Raw genomic sequence first — 21,951 nt, 5'->3', positions numbered from 1 at the left:
GTAGGGGGGGGGGGGATAGCAATCGTAAATCATAATAACAAGGCTGAAAGTTTAATTGAAGATGATTCCTGGGAGAAGGTTTCATATGTCTGGGCAGGAAATGACCCTGAGTTTATTTTGACATCTTCACACTGACATGTTTCCCTGTTATACTATCACGTCTGCTTACTGCTGCTGTGGTATCACCTATAATACTGTGTAGCACACTATCAGTGCAGTTTTCAAAGTACCATAAAGACAGCTACCATAGTCTGCGGGGGCGTATGGTGGATAGGATATGAAAAGAATGAAAACAGCATGGAGTGAATATAGTATACCTTCCACCTCTTTGTTGTGTGTGTGTGTGTGTGTGTGTGTGTGTGTGTGTGTGTGTGTGTGTGGGTGTGTGGGTGTGTGTGTGTGTGTGTGTGTGTGTGTGTGTGTGTGTGTGTGTGTGTGTGTGTGTGTGTGTGTGTGTGTGTGTGTGTGTGTGTGTGAGAGAGAGAGAGACAGAGGGTGTGTGAGTGCAAATATGAGTACAGTGAAGGTAAAAAGTTTGAGAAAGGCAAAGTAGTCTGACAGAACATCTGAGGAAGGTCTCTACAAAGAGGCAGTGTATCTTTGTTCCCAGGGTTCTGTGCTAATGTAGCACCAGATATGAATTATGTAATTTCATAATAGGTGACCTTCTGTGAAGCTTGAAAGGCAGTGCAAATTATAGTCCTCAGATAAAGAGATGCATACAGATGCACACAAGTATACACAACACTACTTGCTGTTTTGCTGTGTTCTCAAATGGAAAATAGCCAAAGATGAGAGTAAACAGTCTTTGCATTATGCATAAAATCAAGCATGTCAACAGAGAAAGCTGTAAAAATGTAAATTAAATTTAGCTGTGGCACATTTGATGACAAAATGTACATGTTTTTGCCAGTATATTACATGCATTATGAATGTCACTCTGCAAATCACAAACAGAGTAAACACAAGGATGGGTAAGGTCTTGGGTAAATGCAGCTGTGTAAATATTGTTTGTGCTTTTTCTTTTAGATTCGCAGTGGCAAGCTGATGATCACCAACATCCGCAAGAGTGATGCTGGGAAGTACATCTGTGTTGGAACTAACATGGTGGGAGAAAGGGAGAGCGAGATTGCTGAGCTCACTGTGCTAGGTAAAATTTGCAGCTTGCTGATTGCATTTTCCATTGTTGCAGTGCTTCACTTAGTCCAAGTACCCTCTCAGTTCATGGTGGTTTAGTTTGCCAGTCCGCTGTGTGAGGTCTTTGTCACTGGGGTATAATAACCCATTAATTACGTTGATTATGCACCACTACCATCCAATTTGCCAGCTTTGGAGAGGTTTCCCTTCAAACCGTGCTGAGTATCTACCGCTGCTACAGCCCAAACTACAACCCACCAAACCCTTCAAAACTGGAGCTCCCCATGCTATCTCTGACAGCCCCCACCCTAAACTCCACTAAACTGATTCCAGCTTCAATTCTCCACCCCCCACTTATTTTCCTAACATTTCCCATCAGAATAGAGCTCTTATCAGTATCGCACAGTTAGATGACCTTGGTTGGTGTTGGGAGTACTGCCTCATAAAGCTATTCAAGGCTGAGAGAATAATCCTGTTGAATGCAGAAACAGGTCAAAACATGTTGTTCTACAGGTTGTGCATAATAAATGACTTTGGAGCAAGACAGGTGATAATCTCTAGAATTTTTAATTTTTCCAAATTCTATGATAATTGGCTGAGTGTGCTAACATTTTCTGATATGTACATTTCAGTATGAGTATAACTGTTGACATAATTATTTGCAGAATTTCCTTGCATCAATGACTGCTACTGTGAAACACACAAATCATGCACACAAAATAAAAGCCTTAATCAAAAGACAACAGTCAAGTATTAAGCTTGATACAGTATGTAAGTGAAGGTTCCTTCAATCATGCAATTTTTACGATTACGGACAACATAAAAAAGAAAGTAGGGAAGGCTTTTTACTTGGTGTATACAGTGGATGGCATTCACAAACATGATGGGCAGTGATTGCACTGATATCTGTACTGCTTGCTGTTGTGCTGCTTTCCAGAGCGCCCGACCTTTTTGAAGCGGCCTAGCAGTGTGGTGGTGTTGGCAGACGAGAGCGTGGAGTTCCACTGTGCAGTTCAAGGAGACCCTGTTCCCACTGTCCGCTGGAGGAAAGATGATTCTGAACTGCCTAAGGGCAGGTAATGCACAAAGGCCTTCTATACACAAAAATGTACCATGCAAACCTGGCGTTTCAACTTTTCCTTTCATCTCTTGATTGTGTGTGTCCGTCCTGCCTTCAGATTTGAAATCCAAGAGGACCATACCTTGATTGTTCGCCAAGTGACCTCCTCAGATGAGGGCTCCTATACGTGTGTGGTGGAGAACATGGTTGGGAAGTCTGAAGCATCCGCCACGCTCACTGTGCACGGTCAGTTCAACCCATCCAAACCACTTTCTCAGTTCACACACTGTTCTCAGAGCCTCAGATTTTCTTTTCACGGATAAGAAGTATTTTCAAGACAGCTTTTCCTTGCCTAACAGGATAACTAATCCTGTCTTGTAGTGTCACAAATTAGCAGGCAGTGACTTTTACACTGCTTTTTACCCAGAACTAGTTTTCATTATTGTACCATAGGCAGCTGTTCCTCTCAAGACAGTACAGACAGAATTATCTCTGGGGTTTCTGTGTGTTCCTTTCCACTTCCTGACTGGAGGTCATATAATGTCTACAACCATCCTCAGTTCTAAAACAAGCAGTGTAGGACTTTGCTGCAGTTTGTTTACAGCACTTTACATAATAACTCAGAGCATGCTATAAATGTTTGCGTAACCGCAGAAAATGGATTCATTTGGTCAAAGCGGTCCTGCCACAATGACACCCTTTAGTTCTTAAATCAGTCACAGGAAATGAGCGGTAAGACACCTCTCATAACTGTACCTACAGGCCCATATATACACATAAACACACATGGCAGTGATACAGTGGGTGACACACACAGGCTGTGAGGACAGTAGGACTTAATTAAAGATAAGACAGGGCTGGTTGCATGCTGGGAAACGACACAGCTCCTATTACATCGTCTTCCTCTCCCCACAAAAACCTGAGAAAATGAGCGCCAAGGGGGACCATAGCTAATTTGGGCAGTGAATGGAGAAGGGTAAGAATAACTGGCAGATGAGTACAGGTCGTCTTATTGGAGGAAAAATAATAACAATACTTTATCTCCACCTGTGCCTGGCTCAACACCAGAAGGAATTGAGACACACAGAAACATTTTTCATGTGTCTTTGGATTTTTGTACTGTTGAACCAAAGTTGGCCTCATGATTTTTTGATAAGGAAATAGAGGGAGGAGTGCATTCTCTTTTTTGGATTAATAAGAATGAGCTGTTTATTATATACATGTATATATAGCTATAGCCACGGAATAGTTTTTGCTGACATAAAACATTTGGTTGGTATTAAACAGTTGCCATTTGAAACAGATGTAGCTGGCCATGCAGCAAGCTTACTCATTATAAGGTTTACCCAGGTTCCAAGTATGACATGGAATGACTGTTTAGCAGTGAACTCATTAAAATGATTGATATACTTTCAGACATTAACTTGGGCGAAACTGCTCAATTGAAATAAATGAAATAGGTTTGACTATCCATGAAACACGTATCCTCAGAGAGAGCTTAAACTCAGTTATGTGCAAAATCATGTGCTGTACTTTTTAAAATACTTTGAACACAAAAATGTTGAGCAATAACCGCAGTCATACTCCCGCCGCAGTTCCAAAACCAGCTGGTTAGCTAGCCAGTCATTTCACTATAAATCTAGTTTACAGATGTCAAAATGTACACTAGTTCCCTACTTTAAATTGTGTCTTTGTGTAGATCGATTAGATGAGCAGAGGTGCCTGCATCACACCAGCTAGCTCCCTCCTCTACCTTCTATCCAGACACAGCGCCCCTTCCTCACTCCTCATAGGTTTATATCCCCCATTAGAGGATTGTAGCTTTGTCCAAATGGGCCTCAAGGCAGGCTAGATCTGTAATTTAAACCAGCACTAACATTTTTCACACCTCAGAGTCAACAATTCTGCTGAGTCTAATAGGGGCTAAACAGTTTATTTTGTCCTTTGACCTGAATATTGAAACTGTTTCACTTTTCATTCCAGAAGCATAATCTCCTTTTCGCGCATGTCATTTCCAACCTATACTTAAACATGTATGAGTGCATATGAAATAGTTGGGTTTTTTTCATTTATATGTTTATACCAATTCCATTGTGATCACTCATTCAAGCATGTGTGAAATACTTTTAAGTGTGTCATTTCAATTGCATATTCCAGTATGTGCCTTCATTACTCATTACACTGCTCTTTTTTTGTGTCTTTTCCCTTATAGTCAACACTGGTAAGTTGTCATCCGTCCCTCATCCACCATCAGACAGTAACAGGAAATCATGAGCCCCTGTCATTGCTCTATACTTCCATCCACCAATACAGTATGTCATTCATGCTACATATAGGTAAATGAATAAAATGTGCTGTTTTATTTTTCATTACAAAAGGTAAAGATGCTTCTTGCTACAAACCTTATAGTTTTTATTCTGAGCTTGTTATGCAGACTGACTGATGTTCCTAAACTGGGAATTAAGGAAATGGGTCAGACTTCCTTGCTAATTAGGACCCTTCTTCCTCTACAGTGCCTCCAGCATTTGCCATACGCCCCAGGAACCAGGTGGTGTCAGTGGGCAGGACGGTCACCTTCCAGTGTGAGGCCACTGGTAACCCGCAGCCTGCTATCTTCTGGCAGAGGGAGGGCAGTGAGGTGAGATTGACCCTCAGCCTGTCATTACACTAAATCACCACTCGGTGGAAATAAAGCTAATGAAGGGGTTTCTAACTCTGTGATCTCTGTCTCCCCTCCAGAGTCTCTTGTTCTCTTACCAGCCGCCACAGCCCTTCAGCCGTCTGTCTGTCTCCCAGATGGGCAGTTTGACCATTACTGATGTTCAGCGCTCTGATGGCGGTTTCTACAGCTGCCAGGCTCTCAACATCGCTGGCAGTGTTATAACCAAAGCACTGCTGGAGGTTACAGACTGTGAGTAAAGGGAGGGAGTGATGGAGGACAGATGGGGGTGCTTTTATTCACTACCTTTCCAGCTTCTCTCTTTTGTCTTTTGGCTGAACAGAATATGTTGTTGCTGCAGTTTTCCTTCGTCAAGCAGATTATGTTAAACTGTGAACTGGCCTTGGTTGCACACCGGTGAGAGCTACCTCCCTTACGGGTATGGTAGTTGGCCTTGGTTACTAACTGTCAGGGGAGATATTTCAGGGGATGCTGCTCACATGATGGGCTCAAAAACCTGTTTCCATGGTGATTGTGTGTAAGGAGTGTCTGGACTCATCTCTCTTACCTCTAAAAAATATAATTTACTATATTGCAAATGTATATATCTAAATAAAAAGCACAAACGAGAATATCATAATTATCTACTCTTACTCTAGTTTACATAAATTTTAAATAGTCTAGACATTTATGAATTAAGACCCCAGGATTGACATACTGTGTCTAGGTACATCTGTATAGAAGGTAGTTTGAGAAACTGGTGCCCAAATCCAACATGATGAGATAACTTCAATAATTGATTAAAAAAGCAATTTAAATTTGCTTGGAGGCTTACACCAGTAATTACACACCACCAGCAAAGTCTACAGGCTCCCAATTAAATGACCTGTATGATCAGGACTACATGTGTCTTTGTAACTGTGTAACTGTGTACTCAGTACACATACATATTAAATGAATGAAGATAATTGCTTCAGGCTTAGACAGTTAATGCATTTACACATTGAGTTGTTCAGTGCATTCCTGTTAGTTATAATGTATAATCCTCTGCTCATATTGGTAATGCAGCCACCTTAGCAGAGAAATGAGAGGCATCCACTCAGTGAGAAATCTGTTACAGGTAATGGAAATAAAAAAGTGGGGTCATGTTTTATGTATTTTAGTCAGTGGTCTATAGCACTCCACTTTCGCTTCTACCTGTTTGTCTCTACTCTCCCCTCCCCCAAATTCTCTCCATCCCACCACCCTTCTCTTATCCCCATTTGGAGTGGTGCATTTGTATGGAAATAACTGGTCCACATTACCTCCGGCAGTTTTCAAGGCGTGTTTCCATCATCTTTTTTTTGCTATTCTTTTTATTTATTTATTTAAAACCCTTGCCCCCATCCGCAGGGTTTTAAAATGTAAGAGAGAGCTCTGTTATCTAAGTGGGATTGTTATTAGTTGGGCTTTTGCCGTTGTGATTGGAGCCGGCTCCAGCAGTACCTACTGCTGAATGAACGATTAGTTGCTCTCCGCTGGAGGGGAAAAGTTGATTTCTTTTTCCTCCGCTGCCTGCACAGCCACCTAAACCTATTGTTCTCTCTCTTTACCAATTTTCCTCTCAATATCTTCCACATCTTATCTGTCTTGCACTTTTTGGCAGTATTTCATTTCTCATTTTCTACTTTCATCTTTTTTGCTTTTATTTTTGTCTCTCTCTCTTCATAACTTTGATCTTCTTTGAACATCAATTCCAATTTTCCAATTCCACACTGTAAGTTACTATTTACTGTTTTGACTATTAATACAATATTAACCTCTGTACAATAATTTTGTTTCCTATACATTAGCATTCTTTCTGTAACCTTAACCAACTGTTGTTGTTTTTTTAAGTTTAACCTTGCTTTACCCATATTTTACTCACAATGACAGCATTTTTTCTCCAACCTCAACCAAGTTGCCTAAACGTGACCACAAAACCTTTAAACCTATTATAGGTGAAGTGGCTATAATGGACAAAAAATTAAAAACACATGTTCAATATGAGCAATTTGTGTTGGCTGTGAACATTTTGCAGTGATGTTAGATATAAACATTTCATTATTATTTTTATATATTTATATATATATTTTTTTTTTCTTCTTTATTTTAGCGGCTGGGTCAGACCACCCTCCTCCTGTGATTAGACAGGGCCCAATCAATCAGACTGTTCCTGTGGACAGCACTGTGGTGTTAGGTTGCCAAACTGCAGGCACTCCACCTCCTACAGTCCACTGGAAGAAGGATGGTGTGGTGGTGTCTCCAGTGGACTCCCGCATGTCCATATCAGACACAGGATCATTGGAGATTCGCTACACCAAGGTAGGGGATGAAGTAATACAGCAGTTAGTACTGACAGCACTGAGCCAAGCTAGCCCACTAATGTCTGCTATTATATGCCCCCCCCCCCCCCCCCAGCTGGGAGACACAGGCTTCTACACTTGTTTAGCTTCTAGTCCCAATGGAGAGGCCTCCTGGACATCATACTTACAAGTTGAAGGTAGGTTACTCAAATTGAGACTAATAAATAAAGGTTGCTAACACACAGTAGAGACTCCTATGTAGCTTGCGTTGTTCACTTTTTCATTTATTGGTATCTCTCTGGCAGAGTTTGGAGTTGTTGTGCAGTCCGGTCATCCTACAGACCCTAACCTGACGCCCAGCGCTCCATCTAAACCTGAGGTGACTGACATCTCCCGTACCTCTGTCACTCTGTTGTGGAAATCCAACCCAAATGCAGGAGCAACACCTACATCTTACATAATCGAGGCATTCAGGTTAGACAAACAGTATGTAGTAGCCAGCATGTTTTAACAACATATATTATCAAGCCTGACTTAAAATGTGCCTTTTATCTGTGTGTTATTCTTGCTTTACCTCTCCCTGCAGTTATACATTGGGCAGCAGATGGGTGACCCTAGCTGAGCATGTGAAAACACAGACCTTTGTCCTGAGGAACCTGAAGCCTGCAACTGTCTACCTCTTCATGGTCAGAGCAGTGAATGCTTATGGCCTCAGTGACCCCAGTACAATCTCTGATGCGGTCAGAACACAAGGTCAGTGTGGGTTTGACATTTACCTCATCTCTTACCTCATCTTCAGTTGAACCGAAGAGAATATCCATGTTTATATCAGTAAGTAATTGTATTCAACTTATTTTTCTCTTTTGGTACCCACAGACGGCACTTCCACCATGCAGGGAGTGGATCATCGTCACATCCAGAGGGAGCTGGGAGAAGTTGTGATCCACCTGCACACACCAACTGTCCTGTCCTCTTCTGCTGTCAGGGTGCACTGGATGGTAAGGGGACCATGTGCAGTAATGTTGAATGTTCTGCACTGTGTTGTACTCTGTGTAAGAGTTTAAATGTAGATGGAATCATCTACACTAAAGTGTCTTGTGTGAAGACACTTGGAAACATTTATTTTATGCTGAAATTACTTCAAGTTTTTCCTCTAAACACTTATTAGCAGAAAATAAATCCACTGCCCAGAGAAGTGAATTTGTCTTTGGGATGATACATTGCACTTTTTTTCCACTTATTTACAGCATTTTTCGATGTGTGTGTAGGTAGAATTACTTAAGTCACTTCCAGGGACACGAACCAGTAAATTTGGGACAGTTTGTGCAATTGGGGACAAAAGCTGTGTCCCCAGAGGGTAAAACTCTGATTTTGGGGTAAGTGGTTAAGGCTAGCATAAGGCTAGGATATGGTTAGGGTTAGGGTAAGTCTCCAGGAAATGAATATAAGTCTATGTAAATACCCCAAAAGTGACTTAAGCAAACCTGTGTGTGTGGATGCCCAAGCTGGAATTTTTAAGGCATCCATTGTCATAATTGTGTGGTTTAGATGGAAACTGCTTAGTCCTCTCCTGGTTTGATTTTAACTAGAACCATGCTGAGGGGAAACTATTAATGACCTCATATGGCGGTTTACAGTAAGAATTCACAGATATGGGGACATGTTCTTCTGTGTCACCCTAAAGGAAAAAGGAATTAACTGAATTTTAACAGATCCTTCCTGCAGGATGTTCACTTTTGCACAAAACAATGCTCTAACCTGGTGTGTGTAGTTTCAGTTCACATGCAACAAAGATTATAGTACTTTAACACATTTGATTCAAACCCAGATGCTCAGTTGCTCATGAGCAAAAGGGAACACGCTGACATTTGTGCTGTATGCATTTCCAATAGGTCGAGCAGCAATCTCCATACATCCAGGGTTACAAGGTGCTGTACAGGGCGTCTGCTGATCATGGGCAGCCTGAGGGGCACTGGAGTGTCGTGGAGGTACGCACCCCTCAGGAGGACGGGCTGGTTATCAGTCAGCTCAAGAGGGGATCCATCTACGAGTTCAAAGTGCGCCCCTTCTTTGATGAATTCCAGGGAGCTGACAGCGATGTGAAAGTGGTCAGGACATTGGAAGAAGGTGACTGTCTGGAAACTTTTCTTTCACAGTATTAAATGTATGTATAAATAGTGGAGAGGAATCAAATAACATCTTTCATTGACTGATAATGCAAACAGCAGATAGTGTTTTATTTGGTGCTGTGCAGTGTTGTTAGAGACACGGACCATACTTGGGATGCATACAGCATCAGATGAGACTTTATGTCTCCTTGGTTAACCGTATGTTCCATTGCTTCAGCCCCTAGTAGAGCACCCCAAGGTGTTACAGTGACAAAGAGCGATGCCAATGGGACTGCCATCCTCGTTACTTGGAATCCACCTCCAGAACTGGAAGAGGGTGGAGTTATCCAGGAGTACAAAGTAAGAGAAGAAGGCTCCTGCCCTCTACTGTACCTATGTTCTGAATCATGTGTATTCCAGTTTAAATGTAAATTATATCTTTTGTGAGGCTGATGATGCCTCTTGTGTTGTCGGATGTGTCCCTCAGGCAATCACTGTCATCTCGTTTCCTCCTCACCCTCTCTTGACAGATTTGGTGCCTGGGTAATGAGAGTCGGTATCATGTGAACCAATCGGTCGATGGCTCCACTTTCTCTGTGCTCATTCCCAGTCTGGCACCAGGAATTCGCTACAGTGTAGAGGTTGCGGCTAGCAATGGTGCTGGGCCTGGTGTCAGGAGTGATGTCACTTTCTTTCAATTAGGTGAGAGAACTCCTTAAAAAGGAGGGTACGGTTAATAAGCTGTCACATTACTGGGCTTGTAAAATCTGACATTACCTCAAGGTGAAAACCTCTAATTCTCAGTTTCTTGTCCTGCTGTTTATGGGACATTTGAATGAATCATCTAAAGCTCATGTTGTGCTTACCCTTGACTTTTCAGGTTATGTTTTTAACAATGCATGATTTTGTAACTTTGTTGCCCTGTCAGCATTTTTGAACACATGAATTATGCTTTCTTGTCATCATTGCTGTTGTTTTCCTGCATGTATAATGTCTGACTTCTGGCTTTCTTCTTTCACTGATCAGACTCTGCAGGCCAGATGATGGATATCAGTGAGGAAAGAGACACGTTGTCTCAGATCTCAGACGTAGTGAGGCAGCCGGCATTTATTGCTGGCATTGGCGCCACCTGCTGGGTGGTCCTCATGATTTTCAGTGTGTGGCTGTACCGTCACCGCAAGAAGAGAAGTGGCCTCAGCAGCACATACACTGGCATCCGCAAGGGTGTGTGTCTCTCTGTTATGTGTATATTCTAAAAAGGCAGATGGATAGATGTGTGTATGTTCAAGATGCTAATTTACAGCTGTGTAGACCAAGTGTACGTCTGCAAAAAATATAATCAATTTACTCTTGTGGGAACATTTGAAGGTTGTTATGATTGTAGAAGTGATCAAGCCATGACATGTTGCCACCACACTAGACAGCAGTCTTCATCTCAGTGATGTTAAAGAATATTTTCAGAGGTTGATAAGCAGATCACATCAAAGGGTGAAAAATACTCCGGTCTTATCTTCCTTTGACACAAAGACTTCAGAAACAAATTAGACCCTTTTTCATTTGCGACTCTGCAGACATTCAAAGGCTGACCTTTAGTCGCTCATTTCCTCAACACAAAACAGTTCTTGGAGGTGCAGGCCTGTCAACCTGCCATTTCCATGTCTGCTACAACATCACTGTTATTTTTCTCTCTCCCCCGGGTTGCCTGTCACCCCCATTAACCTCCACCTGGACACTTGTGTCAAAGACAGAGGCTGCAGTCAGGCAGTTGGCATGTGGTTATTTAAATATTTGCACACATAGGTTTTTTTTACTTGAAGAGCTGTCCATCAATTCTGTGTGCACACAGCAGAGGATAGATGCATAGATATGACAAACCTCACAACTAAGCTCATAGTTACATTAATAAAAAAGTATATTGAAATACTCCAATATGTTCATCTTACTTTGTTTCTCCTCCTTTGTGTGTCCCAACAGTCCCATCATTCACCTTCACGCCTACAGGTATGTACAGTATGAGAAATCTGCTAATGATAATTTGTGTTGAGTAACTATTCATTTGGGAAGTTAATCATTTTCGTCATTATATGTACTACACAACAGAAAGAGCGACAATAATAAATAACTATGACAAATGTGACTTTTATAAACAAAAACGAAAAAGATGAAGAGAAATTGAGGTGAAACATTATCAAAAATATCAACTAAACTTAAAAATCATGAACTGAAGCATAAATACAATACAGGCATATAAAGATGTCTGTTGTACCAAACTGGATTTTGCTTATTATAATAAGGTATTATTAGCTTTAAGCATAAACATCTGCAGGCAGATAGTGTGCCAAGCACACCTGCTCACAAGGTTAGCTTCATTATAATAAATAAGGAAAAATATAAAATGCCTTATACAGAACTGTACTTGATGTTTCACCAGTGATGGGGGAGAAACTATCTTAAACAATGTTTCTCATTCATTTGTGAATGTATGCCAAGAGCAGTAAAAGTGCAGGCAATTATTTGTGTTGTCTTCCTGCCCATTAAACCATATAGTCAGACTTTATACCCTGTGAATGGAAGTATGTATTGAAGAGAGTGTAGACTTTTGCCTTTAGATTTTAGTTTGAAATCTGTACCTGCCTTTCATGGTTTCTCTCTGCCTTTAGCACTTCCGCTTTTTGACAGCTCATCAAATGTTTACCGTTTTTATGCTTCCCTTTGCAGTTGCGTATCAAAGAGGAGAATCTGTGTGCAGTGCTGGCAGGTGCGTGATATTTTTGTTCCTTTGTGTTATATTAAGATTAACAGAAGAAATGCACTTACGTTAAGAGAACACTAGGGGGAGGTGTCTGCCTTCTCTGAATATAGAACCTTATGCATCCACCCCACACTCATCATCAGTGATATATGAAGACTGCAGCTTTTGATTGACAGCTCTGTGGTCCTCCTTGTTGCAGACCTGGCCTTCTCAGCATGGGGGAACCTCTGAACCAGCTGTGGCTGCCGGAAAATTGGCCAAATGCATGTGCCAATCACAAGGACTGTAGCATCAACTGCTGCAATAATGGCAATGGCACCAGTGACAGTAACATGACAACATACAGCCGACCAGGTTAGTGCATGACTGAGTTCATGTCATTATTCGGGTAGGCGCTTTTGTGATACATGTTGGATGTCTAATTAAAATCAAACAGCTCCCAACAAAGCTGAAGCGTTGCGTCTTGCTGTGTTCTCGCTGCGTTTCATGTGCCGCTTTGTTTCACATCCTCCTCAGCTGACTGCATCGCTAACTACGGAAACCATCCAGAAAACAAACAGCTTGGTTCTGAGACGGCTATTTACAGTGATGTGAACCTCTCCAACAAGCTGAACGAGATTAAAACATTCAATAACTCCAGTTTGTGCTATGCAAGTCCAGGCGGAGATTCAGCAGCCACATATGAACCCATCCCATATGCCACCACACAGCTCATTCAGGCCAGTATTAAGAATAAGGCAGCCAGTGGGGGTGCTATCGTAGAGCCTCTGGACATGCCCTGCTGGAAACCTCCCAACCCACCTCCAATACCAAAAGAGATGGTAGCACAGATGCAGTACAACATAATGGAGCAAAACATGCTCAATAAAGGTAAAGTGAGGCTAAATTTGATTTGCTTAACTTAATGTGAATGAAAAAAAAAGAAATATGATGTGAATTTTCTCACTGCTTTTTTTCAGATCATCTGCAAGGGGGTGAAGGAATGATCCATCCTAAAACTATCCCCTACAACCAGACCCGTGATCACAGCACTGGAGGCTCACACCACAGCTCGGACAGAGGCAGCAACAGCACTTCAGGTGAGGCCGACAGCTGAGCTTTAACAGATGTGTGCTGATTTTTAACGAATCAAGCCAGAAGTCTGTGTTTACCATGGGGTTTTCCTCTCATTTCTCAGGCAGTCAAAATCAAAGGAGGGGACCGCGGGCCCCAAAGACACCAAAACATAATGCAGCGAGCTGGGGAGAAGCTCTGTCTCCTCCCCATGCTAATGCCTGGAACTGTGATGAATATAGCCTACCCATGGAAAAGAGGTAGACACACACAGATTGCATATACTGTATGCATACAGCACAAAACACACACAGGGTCTTTGAGTCAGTAGTGCTGAAGTAGGTCACCAAATGTATTACTTTATTTGTTTTAAACTGACTTTAAAAAACAATAATACACAAAATTATCACATAAGCGTTATTAAAGGAATGCAGCCAACACCTGAAAACTATCAAAACAGAGCCTTAATGTTACCGCCAGCAATTAAACCAATCTAATTAAACAATTTAGATATTTGTTATTGTCAGACAGTCAGTTAACTATAATTGTTCAAACTTAATGGAAAGTACAATGTAAAATCAGAAATAAGCGTGAATTCAAGATGTTTGCAGCTTTTCAGCAATAAAAAACACAAATTGTGCAGAAAGCTTACTCTTCACCTTTGTTCATTCTTTAATGGAAATGTGTGTTTTAATGGAGGATCAAAGGTTTGCATCAATGTCAAATGGGCTCTGGCTAATGTGACAGGTTTGCTGGCATCCCTCATTCCTTTAGCCATAATTAGCTATAATTATCCTTTTCTTATCAGTTTTGATCCAGAGGAGAGAATAGAAAGCTGTCCAACTCCACCAGTTAGAGGAGCAGCCTCATCTGCTACTGAAGTGTCCTATAGTCACCCAACTACCACAATAACGCAGGGAGACCTGAGTTTGCGTGACGGAACTGAGCACGTCAGGTAACCACATTTAACCTTCCTGTCTGCTACTTTTTTATCTGATATAATAAAAAAATGTAGTGACAAGACTGTACATATTTTCTTTAAATGCACTTTACAGTCAGCACATCTCCAGCCACCAGCACCCTCTTTCCCCAACACACACCTACAGCTCCATACCCCTCTGCATGGATACCGATGGACAGGAAGAGGACGATGAGGAGGCAGAGGAGGAGACAGACACAGAGTTGGCAGAAAGTCACTACAGCCAACACCACAACCAGCAGAAGCACAAACACCAGCTGCATCACCCCACTCAACACAAGCTGCTCCTCCACGGGCTGGAGCAGACCCCAGCCTCCAGCATCGGGGATCTGGACAGATCAGTCACAGGGTCCATGGTTAACAGCTGGGGCTCGGCATCGGAGGATAACATCTCATCAGGCAGGTCCAGCATTGTCAGCACCTCAGAAGGATCCTTCTTTACAGACGGCGATTTCAACCAGGCAGTAGCATCTTCGCGGGATATTGTAGGCCTGCGCATGTGTAGATACCCAGATGAGTCAGGTGAGAAGGCTTCTGTGGAAAAATGAGCACATTCTTCTTATATATCATTTTCTCATTTATCTCATATTATCACATTTCTTTACTTTGTTTGATTTGTTTGTTAATTGAAACATCGATTTACTTATTTAAGTTTTGTCAAGGTTTTTCTTCAGTGACATGTTTTTCATCCATGACCCTCTGGGCTTGAATCTGGTCATGTTTGGGATACTATATGTCATTTCCACTGCCTCAATTCATATTTCACAAAGCTTTTTAGTGTTTTATTTTAAATGAAGGAACATTTGATAAATGTGTTTAAAAATTGCAAATATGCATTCAAATTTCAATAGAAGAACTACCATGTTAGTAGTTAAAGCCCTTGAAAAACTGGTATTAAATCTTAAAGTATTTAACTTAAATACCCATGACTACATAAGCAACACTCAGATAGGGTTGAATAGTTTAGTTAGTTGGTTTGACAATAAAATATAGTTAGTTGTTCAGGGAAAAATGTCACTGTGGTCCTAATTTAGGACAATAAGACGTTGATGGAGAAACCATGTTTATAGCTTTAAATTAACCCAATGAATATTTGACAAATAGTGTTAATTTTGATACAATTTAAATATTTAAACAATTTAATTATGTAAGTTTATTGATATTTACTGCAATATTCAATGTAATTTAAACATTTTATTATTTGGGATAATGTCAGGCCGGCGGCATCAGCGACCCAGCAGCCCCATGTCCACAGACAGCAACATGAGTCCTGCAATAACACATAAAAGGCCGAGGAGGCATAAACAGAACCAGTCTGGTCAACAGGGCTACCAACCCAAAGACGTCTTTAATGATGGTAAATTCTTAACCAACATTTAGAACAGAGATTTCCTACTATGCATCTCATAACAATATAACATTTGAATTTCTGTCCTGGTGTGTCCCCAGACTCCTGCATGCCTCTGAATTTCACCAGCCCAATGTCCCATGGTGACTATAACGTGAGGGGGGCCACGCTGCCTCGGATGGGCTCCGGGGAGGGCCGGGGTCGACGAGGCAGCGCTGGGACTCACAGGGTCAGGGAGGGTACGCTTGAGCAGAGAGAGAGTCAGGACAAGCACAAGACTCCATTAGGAGGAAAAGGAGGCAGCAAGGGCAGACAGCACTCAGGTACAATACTGGCTGGATTATATTGCTCACTTTGAAAACCTGCAGTCTAGACAACTAAAATCCTCACTTTCTCGTCTCTCCCGCAGAATTTGGTGACGTTCTTCTGTATAGTCGTCCATCTTTCCCATCGGGTCAAGCTCTGAGGGAGGCTGATGATCCTAATTCATCCAGCTTTACATCATGTGGAGACTCAAGGACCAAACAGGGAGGACAGGTGGCACCTACAGGACAAGTGTAGGACGTAAGTCGAAATCATGAATCAAAATTCCGGATGTAACATTTTATTAGCTTTATTGTTCAAATGTGAATTCCACAAATACATGTCTCTTTTATTATCTGTTACACAATTTAAGTTAAGCAGCACAAAACAAACACAACACTATTTTGTTTCCACAGTTCCTGAAAAGCTGAGAAGCAACGTGAGCACAACAAGAATATCCTACAGTTGCTTCACACGAAGGACAATGACCCTTTCAATATGGAAGAAGACTCCAAAAAAATACTGCACAATACATGCTATTATTTTCTACTTCAAATTTCTCATTAGGTGTTGGAAAAAAAAAAAAAAAAAAAGTGCTCTCATGTTCAAGTCAATGGACTTCAATTTGATGCACTGCTTATTGTTTGCTTTTTGGGTGACCAGCTTCCACGAGCCTGAACGGCAGGTCGCTCAGTAAAGTAAGATGAATGCACATTTTTGGCGGTTGTGAGTGTCTACAAAAATAATGTCCCTGACAACTGCTTCATGCGGTCCTTATTATGATCTTTGCTTGTCAGTTGTCTTGTTCTTTTACTGTAATTGATATTGAGTCTTTTCCAGCCATCTTGTAAATTGTTTACTGCCACAAAAGTGCTTGAAATTCAAATTTTATATAACAGTGTTAATGTTTTATAAGTGATGTACATCTTGTCTTTGTATTATTTGTTCTACTTTGGTTATAAAAGCACAATCACTTAATTTTATTATTATTATATAAATTTCAGTCTGGAGGAAATCAGTCTTTTGGAGTCTTGTTAATCATTTCATCAGTTCACTTCAGGCTGAGAAAACGATTGTTGATTGTGATTGTGCATTCAGTTGCGTACATTTTGAGCTGCTTTCATTCAGATTTGAAATATCTGTTGTGTGTACTGAGAGAATTGCATGCAGATTCACCTGTAAGAGAATTGACTAAACATATTGACTGCTTTGTCCTCTCTTTGGGATGATGAAAACTGGTCATGGACTGGTTCCATTTATTGTTTTCTCCAATGAATCCATTTCATCTACGTCTGTGTTTGCTTAACCTTGGCCATAACTTCTGGTGCAGGGCTGGACAGTATACCTAATTTATCAAATTACTCAATATTAATCTCTAACTAACCTAAACTCACTTGTATAGCAATTTTCAATAAATGAACTGCCTGAATACCATACAATGAAACTGAGAATAGCTACAACAATCACTGACATCTAACCAGATGTTCAACCTTATTAAATGAACCAGAATCTAGCTGATCACACTGCATTAACAAAGATATCACAAGTGAGCCTTCAAAACAAAGTAAATATTATTAGGCACTGGAGAATTAAGAAAATGATAACTGTTATATTTATAGATTTTAGTCATATTGTCCAGCCCTAATCTATAAGTTGTATATGGAACAGGTACTGTATGTCACTTTAACTACTCTACTCTACTTTGAATAAATATTGCTAACAACAAATTACTCATTTCTGTAACCAAATTATTTATAGCTTTCACTGGAGATTCTGCTTTCCAGATTCAAATGTGACAAAGAAAGAATGAGATCCTGCAAAAAATCAGCCAGTGTTTACCATGAAAATGCAAACGACTGTCGATCCTTTCTGTTATTTCACCTATGTCTACGATGGTGGTTTTCAAAGTTGTAACTTTCACAAAACTAAAGTAAAGTAAAAAACAAACAAAAAGAATATAAAATGTTTAATGTTGGTCCTTTTTGATGATCTTCTGTGAAGACACACAGAACTCAGACAGCCATGGAAAAGCAGGATACGTCATGGGTGTTTTTTGTTTGTTTGTCTGTTTGTTTGATCTTGCAAGGTTTAAATAAAATTACACATATATAATGTACCACACATTTGGAATATATTGTAGAAATCATTGTATAATCTTTCTTCTCCCTGAACCATTCATGTGTATAATATGCAGTTCATTACTTTTATGCTACAAGTAACATTATTGAATGGATTCAGCTGGTAAAATGTTTAAGTTCCATGGTAAAGAAGAAGGAAATGTGGAAAAACTGCACTTTTTGTGTAGAAGTGGCATCAAAGAAAATATTATTTCACGTAACTATTGTACAGTGGTATTGCCAGTAATTTATGAGAATCTCATAGATTCAATTGGAAAAAAATGTCAAAAGTGAATGAAAACATATTCAAAGACATTTGTTCATTCATTCATTTCAAAACTGTCGCCAGAATTTTACTGAATTTTATCTGATTCTGTGGTATCAAGGTGAGGTGGATGAGGGAGACAGGAAAACTGGCTGAGGATGAGGCATACTGTTTAATTAACCTCATTCGTGAACCTTCATCAACACAGCACCTGTGTGCTGCTGTTGAAAGCAAGTTTTTCACAGATGTCTTTCAGTGTGTGTGTTGTGTGTGTGTGTGTGTGTGTGTGTGTGTGTGTGTGTGTGTGTGTGTGATTGTCATCAAATTGGTGCATCATCCACTAATTATTATATAATTATATAGACCTCAGTGTGATTTATTGGTTAAAACTTGAACCAGTCCATTCAGCATCCTTAATTTCAGATCACTCTCTGACAAGCAGAATAGAAAGAAAAAAAACAGTTTTGCATACACCGTGATGGAAATCACATTCAGATCACAGGAATGACTCAGATTTCCTGATCAAATGTCGACTTAGTCCTTAATCTCAGATCTACAAGATGGACTTTGTCAGGTCTTTATCAAACACTGAAACTCTGAAAAGGGATTATGGATTTATATTCACTGAGTGGAAAGGGACACAACTCTAAATGAATGCTAATGTTGCTATACATATCTGCTGTATGGGTGAATAAGCAATTGATGCTAACAAGTTTTCCATACCAGCTTAAAGTGTGATATTATGTCATTGTGTTCACAGCTGCTACTCCCCTCAAGTGACCAGAAAATGAGTTATTGCAGGTTTAACTTGAGAGTGTCAGTGTATGTAAATTTACAGGTATCAGGGAATAAAATCTCCTTATATATGACTCATTTCTGAAGGTCAACTGACCTAGTAAGAGACCAAGAGCCAATTAAAAGGGATAATGATAATAGTTAAAGCCTTTTTTCCAGTAATTAAACCCTCTTACAGCCCATAGCTCCTCTACTTCTACTTGGCTGTTGTCCATCTCGATGAAATGTGGCTTTCAGAACACATAATGTATGGCTAAGGTTAAGAGGATCTTCACCTTGCAAGCAGGGTTGTACTTATCTTTGAAGTGCCATATTTCTTCTACGATGTCCTCATGCCAACTTCTATATATGAGCACAACAGAACCTGAAAGATCCTGTAGCAACAGAAAACTTAAGTGTAGTGAGGAGGGCCACTCTGCACTTTTCCACCTAGAATCACTAACATCAGAGGGTTTATTTTTCATGCCTTGCTGTAGGCTCACTGATCCACAACAACCCACATGACTCACTTAATCTGTGACTCTGTCACAATAGTAGTTTTGGCCACAACGTGTCTTCTACAGTCCATTAACCTTACACACTCTGTTGCTTTGTGACAGTACCGTAGGAGAAGTCAAGCGAAGTGTGCAAAGAAGATCTCCAACTGGTCATGTGCAAAACACACCTTATTTATTCTGATGATAGAACAAAAAAACACTTGAAAGCTAGTTACTGTATACCTCTACAATGTAAACTAAGCACTCATCTCAAAACCACTAGTTATTATTCTTTATCCGATCTTTAAATGATCTTTATATGTAATGAATTTGCTTTGACACGACACAATGAGCAAAGGAAGCACTATACATTTGGATGACACGTATGATTTCCGTGATTGCAACTGCTGATACTTTGTTACCTTTCATAATACATAAATAAAGGGCTGCATTTATGAGGGTTGTCCATTTACAATAGGTGAGAGGCACAAAGGTTACTTTCCATAACACCTGTAAAGCATATTTTGTGTGTGTGTGTGTGTGTGTGTCCTACTTGTGTAAAAAGGCCTGACCTCCTTTGCGGTTGTACAGCTGTCAACAGCTACCACACAGTGTGATCCACCTTTTTTGTCCAATTAGCACTTCAAGCTGGAGTGATGTGACTGTTAGGACTAAATGGCGGGTGAATAATTTTAACCAAAACTGTTGAAGGTGATGTCCACTCCGGTCAGCTTCACTGACATATGATTGTTCTATAAAAAGAAAAAAACAAACCTCATAATGTATCAACTTTTCACTGTTGCCTTTGAGGTGATGATTACATAAAAAAAAGAGTGGAACAGAGTGTGAGTGAGCATTGCTTAAATGGAAACCTGAATATCCAGTTTTTAATGCTTTTTACATCATATTTACTGAGTCATACATACACTCATTATCTTTTGAAATTATTCCAATAACTTGATTGCAACCATCTTCTTAACACCATAAATAGCTGCCTTCATTCCCATCTATTTCTTTCTTTCCTTTTCAAGGACAACTGTCTACAGTAGGTCATTCACAAGTGTTTGCCTCAGTTTATATGATACTGTGTGTGTGTGTGTGTGTGTGTGTGTGTGTGTGTGTGTGTGTGTGTGTGTGTGTGTGTGTGTGTGTGTGTGTGTGTGTGTGTGTGTGTGTGCAAACGCATGTATGTGCTGCCAAGTTTCATTTTCAATTTTACCATGTTTATCCAGCAGATTCTCTGCAATCTGTTGACAAAGAAAGGCCATGACAACTAGGGCAAATGTGGCAGAATTGCAGAGAAGCTGACAGAAAAGAAAATAGTGAAACTGATGGCTGTCAACCCTGAGTAACTTTTTAGGAGGGGGACAGATCTATGGAGACCTTATGGCTGAGTACTGTGCTGTGAATGAAAATGTTTCCTGTCTCGCCAACTGAACTGCAGTATGTAGATGTTCAATTTTCTCCCAATATAACACATAAAATGTTGAATCCTAACATAATCCAAAATATTGCTCTGCATTTGTAATGTGAGTTATTGGAGGTTTTGCAGAACTGGCACACTGTGGTCTCTTGAACAGGTACATGCAATCATTCAGGCAACAGGATGTTCGACATAATGAGGTTTATTGAGGATGTGCAGAAGGCACTGTTGAAGGAAAGCAGTTTGGAGGTGATGAGGGCATTGATTAGATACACAGCAGTGAAATAAACAAAGATAGGCAGCATTTCTCAGCTCTCAGAGGCAGTGTTTTTCTGTGTCAATGACATCCTCGGAGGCAAGGATGGTGCCAAGGTTGAGAACTATAGGGGGTGCGATGGTGACACTGGTGTTGAGTGAGAAGTTAAGAGGGAGGGGGGGTTGATGGAGTGCAAATTTATGATTTCAGATTTATTGCCGTTATGTTTGAGGAAGATTACTTTCTTTTAAAGCAGGCAGTTGGTGAGGAATTAGGAGGTGTCAGAGATAATCAATGTGGTGGTGAGGTGGAGCTCGCAGCAGCAGTGGTAAATTCTAATTTGTTTATGGAGATATATCACTGTCTGTCACTATAAAAGTTGACTGCAAACCATGGGAGAATATGTCCTACAGTGCCAAGAGAAGACTTACTGTGGCAGATGAGAAGGGAATGCTAAATTGTCAAAAGCTGCACTCAGGGCAAAGAGGATGATACCATGGCTTCATCTGGCATCAGAACAGGTGGGGGGGCATATGTAACTTTGAGTGCACACATGCTGACATGCTGACAAAGATCATGAAGTGAGATTGTCTAGAATGAAAATGTTAAAAAATCCTATTTTTATTTAAGGTTACTACTTAAAATCCCCCACTATAACTCTTAGTGTGTGTTTTTTCTATATGTAATAAGAGTTTTCACACATCTAAAGACCCCCACCATGGTGCATATTTACATAATCTGCTTTGAGTAATATTTTGTGTCTGAAAAACTGAATTACCTTAGTAAAAATTCTCAAAATTACAGCAATTCTTTTTCCTCACTGAAAAATCTAGAATCTGTCAATATGTAAATATTTTTCATTTCATAAATGTAACTACTGGACCAACAGGACAAAA

The 21,951-nt window shown here is 40.4% G+C and overlaps 1 protein-coding gene across 2 annotated transcripts in view; it reads left to right on the top strand.

The window, feature by feature from the left end:
* LOC133993756 (roundabout homolog 1-like) overlaps positions 1–17,658 on the top strand; it is a 79,900-nt gene extending 62,242 nt beyond the window's left edge. Inside the window, exons 4-29 of one of the 2 annotated variants that reach the window (XM_062432813.1) lie at positions 1,030–1,150; positions 2,075–2,213; positions 2,316–2,443; positions 4,711–4,835; positions 4,937–5,108; positions 6,991–7,199; positions 7,296–7,377; positions 7,486–7,654; positions 7,767–7,933; positions 8,057–8,178; positions 9,073–9,307; positions 9,527–9,648; positions 9,819–9,990; positions 10,315–10,512; positions 11,263–11,289; positions 12,007–12,046; positions 12,240–12,394; positions 12,557–12,910; positions 13,000–13,119; positions 13,218–13,353; positions 13,902–14,048; positions 14,149–14,594; positions 15,289–15,429; positions 15,522–15,743; positions 15,830–15,984; positions 16,140–17,658. In XM_062432813.1, the coding sequence (XP_062288797.1) occupies positions 1,030–1,150; positions 2,075–2,213; positions 2,316–2,443; positions 4,711–4,835; positions 4,937–5,108; positions 6,991–7,199; positions 7,296–7,377; positions 7,486–7,654; positions 7,767–7,933; positions 8,057–8,178; positions 9,073–9,307; positions 9,527–9,648; positions 9,819–9,990; positions 10,315–10,512; positions 11,263–11,289; positions 12,007–12,046; positions 12,240–12,394; positions 12,557–12,910; positions 13,000–13,119; positions 13,218–13,353; positions 13,902–14,048; positions 14,149–14,594; positions 15,289–15,429; positions 15,522–15,743; positions 15,830–15,981 (4,101 nt within the window). In that variant the 3' untranslated portion in view covers positions 15,982–15,984; positions 16,140–17,658. Of the gene's footprint in view, positions 1–1,029; positions 1,151–2,074; positions 2,214–2,315; positions 2,444–4,409; positions 4,510–4,710; positions 4,836–4,936; positions 5,109–6,990; positions 7,200–7,295; positions 7,378–7,485; positions 7,655–7,766; positions 7,934–8,056; positions 8,179–9,072; positions 9,308–9,526; positions 9,649–9,818; positions 9,991–10,314; positions 10,513–11,262; positions 11,290–12,006; positions 12,047–12,239; positions 12,395–12,556; positions 12,911–12,999; positions 13,120–13,217; positions 13,354–13,901; positions 14,049–14,148; positions 14,595–15,288; positions 15,430–15,521; positions 15,744–15,829; positions 15,985–16,139 lie in introns of those variants that run through there. The other variant, XM_062432812.1, reaches the window with a different exon arrangement.
* The last annotated feature ends 4,293 nt before the right edge of the window (positions 17,659–21,951 follow it).

The sequence above is a fragment of the Scomber scombrus genome, chromosome 14, assembly GCF_963691925.1.
Source record: "Scomber scombrus chromosome 14, fScoSco1.1, whole genome shotgun sequence".
Lineage (NCBI taxonomy): Eukaryota > Metazoa > Chordata > Actinopteri > Scombriformes > Scombridae > Scomber > Scomber scombrus.
The sequence above is the reverse complement of the archived record's forward strand: the minus strand, read 5'-3'. Positions and strand labels throughout refer to the sequence as shown.